Source organism: Bombina bombina, chromosome 5 (genome assembly GCF_027579735.1).
Source record: "Bombina bombina isolate aBomBom1 chromosome 5, aBomBom1.pri, whole genome shotgun sequence".
NCBI lineage: Eukaryota > Metazoa > Chordata > Amphibia > Anura > Bombinatoridae > Bombina > Bombina bombina.
This window is the reverse complement of record NC_069503.1, coordinates 541,621,046-541,639,814: the sequence shown is the minus strand read 5'-3', so window position 1 is coordinate 541,639,814 and position 18,769 is coordinate 541,621,046. Positions and strand designations below refer to the sequence as shown.

Here is an 18,769-nt window from a genome sequence, read left to right as displayed (position 1 = left end):
GATGAAAGGAGAAACTTGTATGGGCAAAGTGGCATCTCACCTGAACTGTAAGAAGGCCCATCAACCATGTATATAGTAGATGGGACCCTCCTTTACTTACAGCCTAATTTTCTATCAATGTCTCTTTTTCTAAAAGCGGGGAGGTATGACAAGCCTGCCCTACAGCAGTCAGATGTTCTTTATTGATTGGGCTCTTCCTCAAGATCAAGACGAGGGGCCTGCTTACTGCACTTGATGGGGTTCACATCTTTTTACACACTCATGGCAACCCAAATTTATATGTGCTGGGTGTTTCAAAAGTTGGAGTCGGCTAATTACTGCCCAGGACCAATGATATGATGTTGGCATACTTTTCCTTGTGACTATTTCCTTAAAGGGATATGAAACCCAAAAATGTTCTTTTGTGATTTAGACAGAGCATACAATTTTAAAAAAGTTTAAAATTTACTTCTATTATCAAATTTGCTTTTTTCCCATAATGTTCTTTGTTAAACCCCTTAACGACGCATGTCACACACACACTGGTCTTTAAAGACCAGCGATGTACCCTGTACGATATTAGGGTTTAAAGCGTCTGGAAGCGATCCGGATCGCTTCCAGACGCTTTCAAGGTATTAACTTTTTTCCAAGACCGATGCAGAGGTGGCCCTCTCTGCACCGGTAGCGATGGAGCAGATCGTTGGTGGGTGGGAGCAGCTGCAGGGAGGCGGGTGGGCGGCCCATCGCTACCAAGTATCTGGTTCCTGAATGTGCAATGTGCACGCCGGGTGCCGGGAGCGTGAGGGGGGCCTGCAGGGAGCGCGCGTGCACATGTGTGCACACAATTGCGCAACAACCACTGCCACCAATGAGTGGGAGAGAGGGAGGGGGGCAAAATAATTATCAAAAGGATCTGGGAGGTGGAGAGGGGGCCAGTACCCAAGATGGCAGCAAATAGGTAGTGGGCGAGGGTTATAGAGCTGTTTGGGGGGGATCATAGAGGTTGGGGGCTAAGGGGGGGGGGGGTCCATCACAGCTAAACAGATATTTAAAAAAAAAAAAATTAATTAAAAAAAAAAAAAAAAAGGCCTTTTATTTTAGTACTGGCAGACTGGGGACAATTGTGGGGTTGGGGAGGGAAGAGAGATGTTTGGGAGGGATCAGGGGGTGGGATGTGTCAGGTGGGAGACTGATCTCTACACTAAAGCTAAAATTAACCCTTCAAGCTCCCTACAAGCTACCTATTTAACCCTGTCACTGCTGGGCATAATACAAGTGTGGTGCGCAGCGGCATTTAGCAGCCTTCTAATTACCAAAAAGTAATGCCGCAGCCATATATGTCTGCTATTTCTGAACAAAGGGAATCCCAGAGAAGTATTTACAACCATTTGTGCCATAATTGCACAAGCTGTTTGTAAATAATTTCAGTGAGAAACCTAAAGTTAGTGAAAAAAAGAACAATTTTTTTTATTTGATCGAATTTGGCGGTGAAATTTTGGCATGAAATATATCAAAATGGGCCTAGATCAATACTTTGGGTTGTCTACTACACTACCCTAAAGCTAAAATTAACCCTACAAGCTCCCTACAAGCTACCTAATTAACCCCTTCACTGCTGGGTTTAATACAAGTGTGGTGCGCAGCGGTATTTAGCAGCCTTCTAATTACCAAAAAGTAATGCCACAGCCATAAATGTCTCCTATTTCTGAACAAAGGGGATCCCAGAGAAGCATTTGCAACCATTTGTGCCATAATTGCACAAGCTGTTTGTAAATAATTTCAGTGAGAAACCTAAAGTTTGTGAAACAGTTTGTGAAAAAGTGAACAATTTTTTTTATTTGATCGCATTTGGCGGTGAAATGGTGGCATGAAATATACCAAAATGGGCCTAGATCAATACTTTGGGTTGTCTACTAAAAAAATATATACATGTAAAGGGATATTCAGTGATTCCTGACAGATATCAGTGTTCCAATGTAACTATCGCTAATTTTGAAAAAAGTGGTTTGGAAATAGCAAAGTGCTACTTGTATTTATTGCCCTATAACTTGCAAAAAAAGTAAAGAACATGTAAGCATTGGGTATTTATAATCTCAGGACAAAATTTAGAAACTATTTAGCATGGGTGTTTTTTGGTGGTATTAGATGTATAACAGATTTTGGGGGTCAAAGTTAGAAAAAGTGTGTGTTTTTCCATTTTTTCATCATATTTTATAAAACATTTTATGGTAAGTTATAAAATATGATGAAAATTATGGTATCTTTGGAAAGTCCATTTAATGGCGAGAAAAATGGTATATAATATGTGTGGGTACAGTAAATGAGTAAGAGGAAAATTAAGGCTAAACACAAACACTGCAGAAATGTAAACTGAAAAATGGCCTTGTCCTTAAGGGGTTAAAATATATCTAGGTAGGCCTCTTGAGCACTACATGGCAGGAAACAGTGCTGCCATCTAGTGCTCTTGCAAATGGATAACATTCTTGCAAAACTGCTGCCATATAGTGCTCCAGGAATGGGCCAGCTCCTAAGCATACCGCCCACTCTTTTCAACAAAAAATACCAAGAGAACGAAGAAAAACTGATAATAAAAGTATATTAGAACGTTGTTTAAAATTGCAAGTTTTATCTGGATTATTCATGAAAGACAAATGTTGGGTTTCATATCCCCTTTAAAGTAGGAGCAGGTTTGTAAACCATCCATTATAATATTTTGGGCATCTTTTAAGCATAAATGGGGTGAAATTCATTTTGGGGTCATATAGAAAGTATCTACATGTCTGGTCTCATTTCTTGTCTTGTACGTGGAATGTGAAAATTAGCAATGTGGTTAGTACGTCTAGCTGCACATTATTTTATTGGTTATATTCTAGAAGTTAAGGCTATTGCTGCTATTTTTCATGATTGGAGGGTATTTTTTCCCTCCATGGTGTGTCACATTGATTAGGTTGAATCTTCTAGAGATGTTGTTTAATGCCTTCTTACTTAAGCTCTGTGGTTCAGGGCTTATCCTGCGATAGGCAGCAAAGACTGTGGGATGGGCTCTGTTTCAGGTTAAAAATTGTTGCACTGGTCCCCTTCCTGTAAAAATACTGTAGATTAAGGTTTCAGACCCCTTAGTCACAGACAACATAAGATATACTCAGGGCCGGCGTTTTGTATTAAGCAGCATAGGCTGTCGCCTTAGGACGCACCAGCAGGGGGGCGCTGAGAGCAGTGCTGAATTGCCGACTGCTGGCTGCTGCCTATCATTAAAAAAAAAATTAAAAGTATTTTTTTTTAATTTGATATCTCCTGCCGTCCGAAGCACCCCCCCCCCGCCCTATGAGGTGTAGTGTCAGTCAGTCAGTGAATACTGTGAATTGGTCTGTTACGTTATGCACACACTGACAGTGACACTGTTGTAGTACAACACCGCAACGGACGGTCAGACTCAGAGGTGCATAGTGGGTGGATGGAGGACTGGTGGTGAATGATGACGAGGAGGGAGGCCTGCCTACTTGATGACGTCACTGAGTGAGAGGGAACGGACGGTCTCTACCGCGTGAAAGGCAGCCACCATTTTCTGAGCCCGCTCAGCCACATGACGTGACTCGTGAGGAGGTCACTCAACCTCAGTTAGGTCCCGGTCGAGGTGTTGAGGCGGCGATCGGCCAGGCAGGAGAAGAAGAGAGACTTCACAGACACTGTGTCTGACTCTGTCTGACTGTCACTGAGAGAGCAGAGCAGCAGGCAGCAGCCGGCCAGGTTACGGTAGGTAGCGTAGGGGGTAGGAATTTCTGAAAAATCATGGATGGTGTCAGACATCATGGCTGTTATAATTTGCGGTAAAGGACCATCCAATATTATGCTGCATACATATGCATTGATAATTAATTAGCAAATTAAATAATGAGCAGAGAATTTCACTTCAAGGGCTGGCCTGGGCAAATTCTCTAATAACAAACCATATGGTGATTTACTCATGGGCAGCATCACTATGAAAACTAAGAAACTGTTTGCCATTGCCACTTTGCCAGGCACTTCACCAGCCTGGATTCCACCACCAATTGCCCCCTGCCCAGTACACCCTGCTGACAGTGACTGCATAAGTTGAGTAACCAGTTTCAGTGATCTCTCAGAATTGATTCTGAGTAAAACGTTAAATGTATAGTTTTGTGCATTTTCTTTGGGGTTTTTTTATACACATAAACAGATATTAGAGATGTTTATGTATAAATGCATTTTTTTTTTATTCTTATTTTATTTATCTTCTCATTGTTTTTCTTCTCCTGATTTCTAAATGTTAAACATTAAATATAATATTTGAAAGTGCCCCTTTGGGCAGAAGTTGCCAGTCCTCCCCTAATGCACTGCTGGGTACAGACTGTGACAAAAAAAGTCTAAACCCAACAATTGAAAATACAAATAATAAAAAAAAATCCAGTGACTAAAAGATTGAATATTATATTATACTGTTTTACCTGAGGTAAAATCACCTCTATCATATAAGTATACAATAGTTTATTTTCGTGCGTCCCTCTGAATTGCCCCACTACAGTGAGTTTCGCTTAGATCAGCCACTGGATAATGGAAGGGGGTTTAGAAGTATGGATGCATTGCTACTTTTACAAAAGTGTATCTCTGATCTGCTGTGTATGTAAAATCCCCTTTTTGCTCTGATTTTTCTTTAAAAACAAAAAATAAACAAAAAGAAGCAGTTGATATGTAATATATATATATATATATATATATATATATATATATATATATATATATATATATATACAGTATACATAGTGTGTTGTATGTATGTATGTATGTATGTATATATACATATATATAGTGTGTGTGTGTATATATATATATATATATAATTTTATGGGGTAATGGGAAATTATATTTTCTTTTTTTTTAATACATCTTTGTAACAATTAGTAAAAAACAGCAATGGTATGTAAATAAAAAAAAATTTGGGCGGGGGGGCACAAAATTTATCCTCGCCTGTGTGGCCAAAAATCCTAGCACCGGCCCTGGATATACTCTAGCAAATACTGATGAGCCTCATAAGTTGCGGTTCCTGGAATTTTCAACTAAGTATATCTGAAGAATTAAAGGGACAGTTATTACCCGAATTTTTGTAGATAATCCCTTTATTACCCATTCCCCAGTTTTGCATAACCAACACAGTTATAATGATACATGTTTTAACTCTGTAATTACCTTGTATCTAAGCCTCTGCAAACTGCCCCCTTATTTCAGTTCTTTTGACACACTTGCATTTTAGCCAATCAGTGCTGACTCCTCTGTAACTTCAAGTGCGTGAGCTCAATGTTATCTATATGGCACACATGAACTAACTCCCTCTAGTGGTGAAAAACTGTCAAAATGCATTCAGATAAGAGGCAGCCTTCAAGGTCTAAGAAATTAGCATATAAGCCTACCTAGGTTTAGCTTTCAACTAAGAATACAAAGGGAACAAAACAAAATTGGTGATAAAAGTAAATTGGAAAGTTGTTTAAAATTACATGCCCTATTTGAATCATGAAAGTTTATTTTGGACTTGACTGTCCCTTTAAGCTAGATTGTGATTAATTATAGAAATACTACCAAGTATGTAATATGTCTTCATAGTCTAACATATCTTGATATCATTAAGTGACAGAGCTTGCCATTTAGCTTTGTCTTTTTTTTTCTTCCTGAAGCTTTTGCTCCACATTTACCTTCATAAGCAGAATATCCTATCTAGGTTTTAGGTTTTCTTTATAGTTGCTCAATATATATTATATGGTGTTAGCTATTGTTTCTATCATTGTATTTCATGGGCCAAAGAGTGGCCCTATTTATTGAATTCCCCTGCACTCTCCAATTTTAGTATGTTGGTGTTGCAGGTGGACCAAGGATGGCCACTGTTTATTACAGGGAGTTTTTTTCTCACAATAGTACATTGCAATGGTGAATAGGGGTTAACCATACATTCTTTTATATTTGAAAGAGTTGAGGGATGTTCCATTGTATGGTATGTAGGTGTGCCCCCAATGTCTCTACTTGAGTGGTATCTCAATTATTTCATACTGTTATGCACCTCTTTGTAAGCCTCTTTTCATTTATTTGTATGAAACTTGAAAAAAATATAATTTATGCTTACCTGATAAATTCATTTCTCCTGTAGTGTAGTCAGTCCACGGTCATCCATTACTTATGGGATTATATCTCCTCCCTAACAGGAAGTGCAAGAGGATCACCCAAGCAGAGCTGCTATATAGCTCCTCCCCTCTACGTCATACCCAGTCATTCGACCGAAACCAAACGAGAAAGGAGAAAACTATAGGGTGCAGTGGTGACTGGAGTTTAATTTAAAATTTAGACCTGCCGTAAAAAACAGGGCGGGCCGTGGACTGACTACACTACAGGAGAAATGAATTTATCAGGTAAGCATAAATTATATTTTCTCCTGTTAAGTGTAGTCAGTCCACGGGTCATCCATTACTTATGGGATACCAATACCAAAGCTAAAAGTACACGGATGACGGGAGGGACAGGCAGGATCTTTACACGGAAGGAACCACTGCCTGTAGAACCTTTCTCCCAAAAACAGCCTCCGAAGAAGCAAAAGTGTCAAATTTGTAAAATTTTGAAAAAGTGTGAAGTGAAGACCAAGTTGCAGCCTTGCAAATCTGTTCAACAGAGGCCTCATTCTTAAAGGCCCAAGTGGAAGCCACAGCTCTAGTAGAATGAGCTGTAATCCTTTCAGGAGGCTGCTGTCCAGCAGTCTCATAGGCTAAACGTATTATGCTACGAAGCCAAAAAGAGAGAGAGGTAGCCGAAGCTTTTTGACCTCTCCTCTGTCCAGAATAAACGACAAACAGGGAAGAAGTTTGACGAAAATCTTTAGTTGCCTGCAAATAAAATTTCAGGGCACGGACGACGTCCAGATTGTGCAGAAGTCGTTCCTTCTTTGAAGAAGGGTTAGGGCACAATGATGGAACAACAATCTCTTGATTGATATTCTTGTTAGTGACTACCTTAGGTAAGAACCCAGGTTTAGTACGCAGAACTACCTTATCTGAATGAAAAATCAGATAAGGAGAATCACAATGTAAGGCCGATAACTCAGAGACTCTTCGAGCCGAGGAAATAGCCATTAAAAACAGAACTTTCCAAGATAACAGCTTGATATCAATGGAATGAAGGGGTTCAAACGGAACACCTTGCAGAACGTTAAGAACTAAGTTTAAGCTCCACGGCGGAGCAACAGTCTTAAACACAGGCTTAATCCTAGCCAAAGCCTGACAAAAAGCCTGAACGTCTGGAACGTCTGCCAGACGTTTGTGTAAAAGGATAGACAGAGCTGAGATCTGTCCCTTTAACGAACTAGCAGATAAACCCTTTTCTAAACCTTCTTGTAGAAAAGACAATATCCTAGGAATCCTAACTTTACTCCATGAGTAACTCTTGGATTCGTACCAATATAAGTATTTACGCCATATTTTATGGTAAATTTTCCTGGTAACAGGTTTCCTAGCCTGTATTAAGGTATCAATCACTGACTCCGAGAATCCCCGCTTTGATAGAATCAAGCGTTCAATCTCCATGCAGTCAGCCTCAGAGAAATTAGATTTGGATGTTTGAAAGGACCCTGAACCAGAAGGTCCTGTCTCAGAGGCAGAGACCATGGTGGACAGGACGACATGTCCACTAGATCTGCATACCAGGTCCTGCGTGGCCACGCAGGCGCTATTAGAATCATCGATGCTCTCTCCTGTTTGATCCTGGCAATCAATCGAGGAAGCATCGGGAAGGGTGGAAACACATAAGCCATGTTGAAGACCCAAGGTGCTGTCAGAGCATCTATCAGTACCGCTCCCGGGTCCCTGGACCTGGATCCGTAACAAAGAAGCTTGGCGTTCTGGCGAGACGCCATGAGATCCAGATCTGGTTTGCCCCAATGATGAAGCAGTTGGGCAAACACCTCCGGATGAAGTTCCCACTCCCCCGGATGAAAAGTCTGGCGACTTAGAAAATCCGCCTCCCAGTTCTCCACGCCTGGGATGTGGATTGCTGACAGGTGGCAAGAGTGAGACTCTGCCCAGCGAATTATCTTTGAGACTTCCATCATCGCTAGGGAACTCCTTGTTCCTCCTTGATGGTTGATGTAAGCCACAGTCGTGATGTTGTCCGACTGAAACCTGATGAACCTCAGAGTTGCTATCTGAGGCCAAGCCAGAAGAGCATTGAGAACTGCTCTTAATTCCAGAATGTTTATTGGAAGGAGTCTCTCCTCCTGAGTCCATGATCCCTGAGCCTTCAGGGAATTCCAGACTGCGCCCCAACCTAGAAGGCTGGCGTCTGTTGTTACAATCGTCCAATCTGGCCTGCGGAAGGGCATCCCCTTGGACAGATGTGGGCGAGAAAGCCACCATAGAAGAGAATCTCTGGTCTCTTGATCCAGATTTAGCAGAGGGGACAAATCTGAGTAATCCCCATTCCACTGACTTAGCATGCACAATTGCAGCGGTCTGAGATGCAGGCGCGCAAAAGGTACTATGTCCATTGCCGCTACCATTAAGCCGATTACCTCCATGCACTGAGCCACTGACGGGTGTTGAATGGAATGAAGGACACGGCAAGCATTTAGAAGTTTTGATAACCTGTCCTCCGTCAGGTAAATTTTCATTTCTACAGAATCTATAAGAGTCCCTAAGAAGGGAACTCTTGTGAGTGGCAATAGAGAACTCTTTTCTACGTTCACCTTCCAACCATGCGACCTTAGAAATGCCAGAACTAACTCTGTATGAGACTTGGCAGTTTGGAAACTTGACGCTTGTATCAGAATGTCGTCTAGGTACGGAGCTACCGCTATGCCTCGCGGTCTTAGTACCACCAGAAGAGAGCCCAGAACCTTTGTAAAGATTCTTGGAGCCGTAGCTAACCCGAAGGGAAGAGCTACAAACTGGTAATGCCTGTTTAGGAAGGCAAACCTTAGATACCGGTAATGATCCTTGTGAATCGGTATGTGAAGGTAGGCATCCTTTAAATCCACTGTGGTCATGTACTGACCCTCTTGGATCATGGGTAGGATAGTTCGAATAGTTTCCATTTTGAACGATGGAACTCTTAGGAATTTGTTTAGGATCTTTAAGTCCAAGATTGGTCTGAAGGTTCCCTCTTTTTTGGGAACCACAAACAGATTTGAATAAAACCCTTGTCCGTGTTCCGACCGCGGAACTGGGTGGATCACTCCCATTAGTAAGAGGTCTTGTACACAGCGTAGAAACGCCTCTTTCTTTATCTGGTTTGCTGACAACCTTGAAAGATGAAATCTCCCTTGTGGAGGAGAAGCTTTGAAGTCCAGAAGATATCCCTGAGATATGATCTCCAACGCCCAGGGATCCTGGACATCTCTTGCCCAAGCCTGGGCGAAGAGAGAAAGTCTGCCCCCCACTAGATCCGTTTCCGGATCGGGGGCCCTCACTTCATGCTGTCTTAGGGGCAGCAGCAGGTTTTCTGGCCTGCTTGCCCTTGTTCCAGGACTGGTTAGGTTTCCAGCCCTGTCTGTAGCGAGCAACAGTTCCTTCCTGTCTTGGAGCGGAGGAAGTTGATGCTGCTCCTGCCTTGAAGTTACGAAAGGCATGAAAATTAGACTGTTTAGCCCTTGGTTTGGCCCTGTCTTGAGGCAGGGCATGGCCCTTACCTCCAGTAATGTCAGCGATAATTTCTTTCAAACCGGGCCCGAATAATGTCTGCCCTTTGAAAGGAATATTAAGCAATTTAGATTTAGAAGTCACATCAGCTGACCAGGATTTAAGCCACAGCGCTCTACGTGCTTGAATGGCGAATCCGGAGTTCTTAGCCGTAAGTTTGGTTAAGTGTACTACGGCATCAGAAATAAATGAATTAGCTAGCTTAAGGACTTTAAGCTTGTTTATAATCTCATCCAATGGAGCTGTGCTAAGGGTCTCTTCCAGAGACTCAAACCAGAATGCCGCCGCAGCCGTGACAGGCGCAATGCATGCAAGGGGTTGTAATATAAAACCTTGCTGAACAAACATTTTCTTAAGGTAACCCTCTAACTTTTTATCCATTGGATCTGAAAAAGCACAGCTATCCTCCACCGGGATAGTGGTGCGCTTAGCCAGAGTAGAAACTGCTCCCTCCACCTTAGGGACCGTCTGCCATAAGTCCCGTGTGGTGGCGTCTATTGGAAACATTTTTCTAAATATAGGAGGGGGTGAAAAAGGCACACCGGGTCTATCCCACTCCTTGTTAACAATTTCTGTAAGCCTTTTAGGTATAGGAAAAACGTCAGTACACGCCAGTACCGCAAAATATTTATCCAGCCTACATACTTTCTCTGGAATTGCAACCGTGTTACAATCATTCAGAGCCGCTAATACCTCCCCTAGTAATACACGGAGGTTCTCAAGCTTAAATTTAAAATTTGAAATGTCTGAGTCCAGTTTACTTGGATCAGATCCGTCACCCACAGAATGAAGCTCTCCGTCCTCATGTTCTGCAAATTGTGACGCAGTATCAGACATGGCTCTATTATTATCAGCGCACTCTGTTCTTACCCCAGAGTGATCGCGTTTACCCCTAAATTCTGGCAATTTAGATACTACTTCAGTCATAACATTAGCCATGTCTTGCAAAGTGATTTGTATGGGCCGCCCTGATGTACTTGGCGCCACAATATCACGCACCTCCTGAGCGGGAGGCGAAGGTACTGACACGTGAGGAGAGTTAGTCGGCATAACTTCCCCCTCGTTGTCTGGTGATAATTTCTTTACATGTAAAGATTGACTTTTATTTAAAGTAACATCAATGCAATTAGTACACAAATTTCTATTGGGCTCCACATTGGCCTTTAAACATAGTGAACAAAGAGATTCATCTGTGTCAGACATGTTTAAACAGACTAGCAATGAGACTAGCAAGCTTGGAAATACTTTTTTAAATAAATTTACAAGCAATATAAAAAACGCTACTGTGCCTTTAAGAAGCACAAAAAGCTGTCACAGTTGAAATAACAATGAACCAAAATAGTTATAGCAACCAATTTTTCACAGTAAATGTATTAAGTTAGCAAAGGATTGCACCCACCAGCAAATGGATGATTAACCCCTTAATACCCAAAAACGGATAACAAATTAATAATTAACGTTTTTATCACAGTCAAAACACACTGTCACAGGTCTGCTGTGAGTGATTACCTCCCTCAAAACTAGTTTTGTAGACCCCTGGGCTCTGTAGAGACGTCCTGGATCATGGAGGAAGAAATAGGAAGACTGTGACTAAATTTTTACTGCGCAATAAAGCGCTAAAATAGGCCCCTCCCACTCATATTACAACAGTGGGGAAGCTCAGTAAACTGTTTTTATTCAGAAACAAACGACAGCCATGTGGTAAAAATCATGCCCATAAAGTTTTATCACCAAGTACCTCAGAAAAAAACGATTAACATGCCAGTAAACGTTTTAAAAATGAAAATTATGAAGTGTTATTAATAAGCCTGCTGCTAGTCGCTTTCACTGCAGTGCAGGCTCAAATATTACTTTAATATAGACAGTATTTTCTTAGTGAAATTCCATTCCCCAGAAATACCTCAGAGTATACATACATACATATCAGCCTGATACCAGTCGCTACTACTGCATTTAAGGCTGCACTTACATTACATCGGTATTAGCAGTATTTTCTCAGTCAATTCCATTCCTTAGAAAATAATTTACTGCACATACCTCCTTGCAGGTGGGCCCTGCCTGCTATCCCCTGTTCTGAAGTTACCTCACTCCTCAGAATGGCCGAGAACAGCAAGTGGATCTTAGTTACGACCGCTAAGATCATAGACAAACTCAGGTAGATTCTTCTTCTAATGCTGCCTGAGAAGAAACAACACACTCCGGTGCTGTTTAAAATAACAAACTTTTGATTGAAGAAATAAAAACTAAGTTTAACACACCACAGTCCTCTCACACGTCCTATCTATTAGTTAGGTGCAAGAGAATGACTGGGTATGACGTAGAGGGGAGGAGCTATATAGCAGCTCTGCTTGGGTGATCCTCTTGCACTTCCTGTTAGGGAGGAGATATAATCCCATAAGTAATGGATGACCCGTGGACTGACTACACTTAACAGGAGAAATCTAGGTTTTTACTTTTGTCTTCAATATATATTTATTTGTTAGCAGACATGAACAAAAAGATTTCTCTTGTCTACGTATTCTCTCTTTAGAAACCAAAAATGTAGGCCGAATTAAACTGCAATATTTCTTTATTTCTATAATCTTGCTCCTTGAGAATAGACACTTAGTTGACGTCAACACTCAAAATAGCAACAAATAAACTCAACTCTGCTTGTGATTCCTAATATTCACTTCTTGTTAAAGGGACATTGTACTCTCATATCCAATGTGTTCCCAACAGTCCATTTTACCTGCTGGAGTACATTTGTCCACAAACGACTCCTTTACCCTACACTGAAAATATGAATAACAAACATATTATATGTTGAAAAGCTATGCAAACAGTGAACAATAGCACTGATTAATCTCCCAGTGGGGAGTAGGAAAGAGACAGAGATTGCTGTATCTGAAATAGCAGGTTGTGCACAGGCATAATTTGTATTTCAATATCTAACTATGTTTAGATATAGATAAACTTATCAGGTCTGTTTTAGCTGCAGGCTCATGAGTATCTCTTTGAGGATAAGAGGTGATGGTTTTAATGAGCAAAATCAACTATTTCAAATAAAAAAAATGTTAAGGAAATGTCCTCATACATTTAATATGCTGCAGTAGGTATAACAAGTCATTTGGAACACATACCTTTTATAGTACAGTGTCCCTGTAAATTGACTCTGAACTGATTCCACCCCTTGCATCAGAAGAACCATGAGATGCTCAATGAATGCTTATATGTATCTTTTTTTTTTTTTTGGGGTTGAAAAGGCCATTTTATTAATAAATCATAAATAACATTTTAAAACAATTAAACCAGTTGAGAACCAAAATTGTTTGTGCATAACAAACAACAAGTGCCCGCTAGTCAAGCCCAATATAAAATCTCTCCTACAAAACCAGGCAGGAGGTACCCACATAAACTTCACTAATTTAATAGAGACAAACAACCCACCCACATGCTGTGACCCTACAAACCTGAAATAGAAGGAGAGGGGAGGAGGCTTCTCCTTCCACGTTTTGATCCAGACTGAATTTTACCTAAGCTTCCTCACACTACACCCAACTACACCCAGCTCCACCCCTTCTCTGTAGATGACCCTAAAATGTTCAGGTCCACAACACCTCCCTCCACTAGCCTCCTTTGGGCTTCCAATTTGTGATGGCAGTTAAAGGGACAATAAACGCCTCCTATTTTGGGGTAAAAATTGTGTTTTGTCCCACACTCCATAGAGAGGCCAGAAAGCAAAATTTCTAAGCTTCTTTCTCAAAGTGCTGCAAATTACTTATTAAAAGGTTGGGTTTTAACTTTTATTTTTTTTTATTTTTTTATATATAAATTTCTATTGAGGAAAATAAAACATACATACAGATAAAATTGTATGAGGTACATGCAAGGCCTCAAGTACTGATCATATCCATCATATTTAACAAACAAGGCTTAAAGTGTTAATATCATCTTTAGCATATTAAAGTGTACCTAAACTGAAAAACAAAAATCTTTCCTCGTTTTATACCCTTAACTATTATGTGAGTCACTCTTGGACTTTTTATTTTGCAGATTAACAATATTCAGGGGATAGCTTATCAAAACACAAAAACAAACAGGTGTGTCCCAGAACAGGATTGTAATAGATTGTTGTTATCTTTGACGTTATAGGACACCTCAACCAGAACTAGTCTCACATGAAAGCTTTATTGCGGTGCACTTCATTAAGAAGATCTAGCGGTCTATCTAGCCACAACAAAGTGAAGTGAATTTAGGAGGAAATTAGATCTTTTCAAATACATTTCAGTGCCCTTAGGGGAAAATCTATTATTATACTACTTGCTTAACATTATGCTAATTCAGCGTTCCTGGGCAGTGGCGCTAAATCAATAAGAGTACATCAACAGATTTTATAAAAATAAAAAAAAAAATTAGGTGTACATATATCCTTTTCATAAGCATTAGAAGGCATCTAAATTACAGTTTTTGTTTTGTCTCCCCTACGGCTTCGGCCGCTAGCCCCAGAGGAGAGGCTCAGGTTAGCTTATTACCTCATACTCAGATTACACCTATAAAAGCAAAAACATTATCTATTGTACCTTTCCATCTTTCTTTCCCCCTTTAATAAATACATTCAGATATCCTCATCATATAATAACTTACTCCCCTTGTCATTTAAACCTGAAGAGGGATAGACGTAGCTAATTATGAAAGTGTGAACCAATTAAAGGTCTAGCTAATTACTAATAAACTGCAGTTTGCTAAAAAACAAAACAATATAAAACACAGACAATAATCAAAGAGATTAAATATGCTGTCATATCACTTTTAAATATCAGACATTATAAGGTGACATAAAACAGGACTCTGTAACATTAAACTAATGCCTGTAACAGCCAGTCTATAGCTATCAGACTCGTGTATAGAGTCAGATTTATTCAGCCACCGGGTGTTAATAAAATTTGAAACCTGCTAGGATCGTAATCCGGTGGTTTAGGATCTGAAACAAAGTCCGCAGGACCACCAAAAGAAGGAGGCTTTAATGTCCCCAAGTCCACGGCCCCCCAAGGCCCCCACCCAAGGCCCTGAGGCAGCCGCTCTGGCCCTGGCCTTTGAATTTGTTGTGCAGGCGGTCCTGCTGTCCCGTTAGGATCCCAGGGCTGCAGAGGCTTGAGAAAAGATTGCTGTGTGTTGCAAAGACAAATAGCGCTGGCAGCCAGGCTTTTCAACTTAGTTCCATGTGGGTACATAGCAGACATGTGGCAAGGAGCGGTGGAACACTGTGTCGGTAAGTCCATCTTTGATGAGTGATATGTCGCATGTAGATATGGCCGATTGCTATTCTCCGCTAGCAGATAGGTATCATTCTGTGCGATCCGAACAGAGTTGACTGTTGTACGGCTGGGCGGCTGGTGCAGATCCCCACACAATAGCTGATTACATGACACGTCCCCTTTAGGCCCTAAAGGAAGGCCTTTACTTGGAATCTTGGGTTCTGAAGCTATTGGAGCACTCAACGGTGTAAGCGGTATTTTGCCCATTAGAAGTTGTAGTTGCAGCTCCGAAGGTGCCTTATCAATTAATGGTTGAAATATAGCCTCCAGCCGGAGGAGGATCGGATCTTGGATGATGCAGAGATTTTCAGCCCACGTGTCGATAGTTAAAGTCGCCATTATCCTCTGTCTGCGTTCTCTATTATATTCTATTGCTTGTTACAACAATAAAACTTGTGGGTGATTAACTGTGCCACCGTTGTTTTTAGGAGTGTTGAGTTCTGGTTAGATACCCTGGCGAGCCAGGGGGGGACGCTGCCTGTACGGTCACCGCTGTTACAGGCCTCAATTGTCCTTTTCCTGCCCTAGGGTCATTAATACAGCTGTAGTGAGTAAAGTTGTGCCTTGGGACACAAAATCAATTGTTGTAGCTTTGGGAGCTGTGGCTATGGAGAAATAACCAGCGGATTATAATCTCCTCTCCTGGAGCTCTGGAAAGATGCAACTTCACAGAGCCGCTGTTAGGACACGCCCCCCTTATATGTATCTTTATGTATAGGACAATGGCTGCATATTCTCTACTTTACAAATGCAAATACAAGATGATGAGTGACTTTAAACAATGGACTCAATTCCAGTCTTCGTGATCCTCTTTATCAGCTATTTATAGTCACCTGATACGAGTCTTTCAAGTTTGTAGAGAACACAATGCAAATGATAACACAATTTCAATAACTGGAAAAGTTCAGATCGGATCTGAGCAAATAGCGGATAAGTTAACCATAAGAGGCTTCAGAAATCATTATCTACTTGACCATGAGTTTTGCTCTAAATTTCGACAAAATAATGGCTGTTTTAAATTCAACAGAAAAATTGTGTCGATAAAGTGTAAAACTGGCCTTTTCTACATATTTTTGAGTATCGCAAGATAATATGGAATAATTATATTACCTTGCACATGGGCAATACAATCTGAAATGGCCACAAATACTATTTTAGATGTATATATTAATTTATGATCTAGGACCAGTCAACACATTAGATTTGCATAATCAACAAATGCAAGATAACAAGACAATGCAATAGCACTTAGTCTGAACTTCAACTGAGTAGTAGATTTTTTTATAACAAATTTCAAAGTTATGTATATGTCCACTCCCCTTGTACCATGTGATAGCAATTAGCCAATCAAAAATGCATATACATATAGTCTGTGAATTCTTGCACATGCTCTGTAGGATCTGGTGACTCAAAAATTGTAAATATAAAAGACTGTGCACATTATTTTTAATGGAAGTAAATTGGAAAGTTGTTTAAAATTACATGCTGTATCTGAATCATGAAAATGTAATTTAACCTGAGTGTCCCTTTAAAGCCTATATTCAGCACTATTGTATAATCCCTCAGTAGTGGGCCGGATATACAGATAGATACATAAGTTATAGTAATTGTGTCTTATTAAATGGGTTTTCTTTTAGCAATCATGCATTTGTGATCCGATTTAAAAGTTTGCTGTTTTATCTTGCTTATTGGCAACCAAGATTATTTGTTCAGGTTTATAAAGAGATGTCACAAATTGGTGTTTTGAAAAATTTGAAAATTTACAGTATCTAGAACATCATGTCACATCTTTTAAAAAAAAAAAAAAAAAAAAGAAGGAGAGGAAAATGTCTGTAGAAAGTAAAAAGAATGTTGTGTGCCCATTGTAGACCTATGGGTAGAGAGGCTTGGCACAAGAAAAACCTATGTATCTGCATCCAAAATGGTAGCCAACTCTATCTCAAAATAAGCTTACATTATATATATATTAGGGCTGTGTGATAATAATAAAAAAATATGATCTTTTGATTAAATATTGTGATTTTATTAAAACATTTTTTAAACATATATTTTGCATATTAAATTGAATTTAACTGTTCAAAACAGTGGTTTGTTCCCTTTGCAATTTGCACTGCAGACTGAATAGGCCAAAGAAAAGAGCCCCGCCAGTCCGCCACCTTCCACGTCTGTGAACACCACAGGACTGAAGCAACAAACCATGAGGCAAGTACAATGGCGGCCGTAGAGTTACGTGCGGTGACAATGATATGATATATCCGAGTCCACCCCACAGGAGGAGTGATCAGTGCTGCTGCTGGGCTGTACTGGAGGATTTGTGCGGCTGACATGACATATTATATATATTTGTGTGTTTTTTTATTGCATCATTCGATTAATTGCACAGCCCTAATATATATCTATGTGTGTGTTGTGGCTTTAGAAAGCAATAGTAAAAAGGTCTAGAAATCTAAAATTACCTGGTAACTCGGCTATTCATCAAACATTGTTGCAATGTATCTGCCAGTCTTTGGTGAACTAATGAATACCTCAAAAATGCACGGCCTTTTCCAAGGGAAGTCTTTAACTGAATAAGTAAAAGAGAAAACAAATATATAAATAATATGTAAACTGAGACAAATTAAATAATAAAGTGATCATAATGTTATCTACTCCTAACATGAAATAGAACTCAACAAGTAAATTCCATACTATTAGACCTTTTCTGCAGTGTTTTCAAATTCAATATAATTCGAGTTCAAACAATATTTCCTCTGTTCCTGCTAAAAGAGAATGTTTCAAAATATACTGCAGTAATTGTTGTTTGAACAAAATGGGTGTGTCCCTGTGCTGAATAATCCAATCTTATTATGTAGTATTTATCTGCTTGTTGTCGCTTTGACCCCTTGACCTTTTTGGATTCTTCCATATTTTGGCTTTCTGAACAGCTCTTCTAATGTTAAAGTTTATACATTCTCAGTTCTTATGTTACAAACATGAACAATTCCTGTTTTAATAACAAGTTAAAAATATAAATTGAATCACAATTTTAAACTATGAAGCTGTATATTTAAAATATAAACAAAAACAAAATTTATGCTTACCTGATAAATTTATTTCTTTCCGGATATGGTGAGTCCACAACATCATCAATTACTGTTGCGAATATCACTCCTGGCCAGCAGAAGGAGGCAAAGAGCACCACAGCAAAGCTGTTAAGTGTGATTCCCCTACCCATAATCCCCAGTTATTTGACCGAAGGGGAATGGAAAAGGAATAACACAAAGGTGTAGAGGTGCCTGAGGTTTATTAAAAAAAAACGGTCTTAAATTTAAGGGTGGGGTCGTGGACTTATCATATCCGGAAAGAAAGAAATTTATCAGGTAAACATACATTTTGTTTTCTTTCCTAAGATATGATGAGTCCACAATGCCATCAATTACTGTTGGGAACCAATACCCAAGCTAGAGGATACAGATGACAAGGGAGGGAAAACAAGACAGGCAGGCCTAAACAGAAGGCACCACCGCTTGGAGAACCTTTCTCCCAAAAGAAGCCTCAGCCGAGGCAAAAGTATCAAATTTGGAAAATTTGGAAAAAGTATGCAGAGAGGACCAAGTTGCAGCCTTGCAAATCTGTTCCACAGAAGCTTCATTTTTGAAAGCCCATAAAGAAAAAAAAGCCCTAGTAGAATGAGTTGTTATTCTCTCAGGAGGCTGCTGTCCAGCAGTCTCATAAGCAAAACAGATAATACTTCTCAACCAGAGAGAAAGCGAAGTAGCAGTAGCTTTCTAATCCTTATGCTTTCCAGAAAAAAACAAAATGTATGCTTAC

General features: G+C 40.0%; 1 protein-coding gene across 1 annotated transcript in view; it reads right to left on the bottom strand.

The window, feature by feature from the left end:
- FYCO1 (FYVE and coiled-coil domain autophagy adaptor 1) overlaps positions 1-18,769 on the bottom strand; it is a 439,711-nt gene that overhangs the window by 281,410 nt on the left and 139,532 nt on the right. The window contains exon 5 of the mRNA XM_053714489.1: positions 17,416-17,522. Coding sequence (XP_053570464.1) covers positions 17,416-17,522 — 107 coding nt within the window. The remainder of the gene's footprint in view (positions 1-17,415; positions 17,523-18,769) is intronic.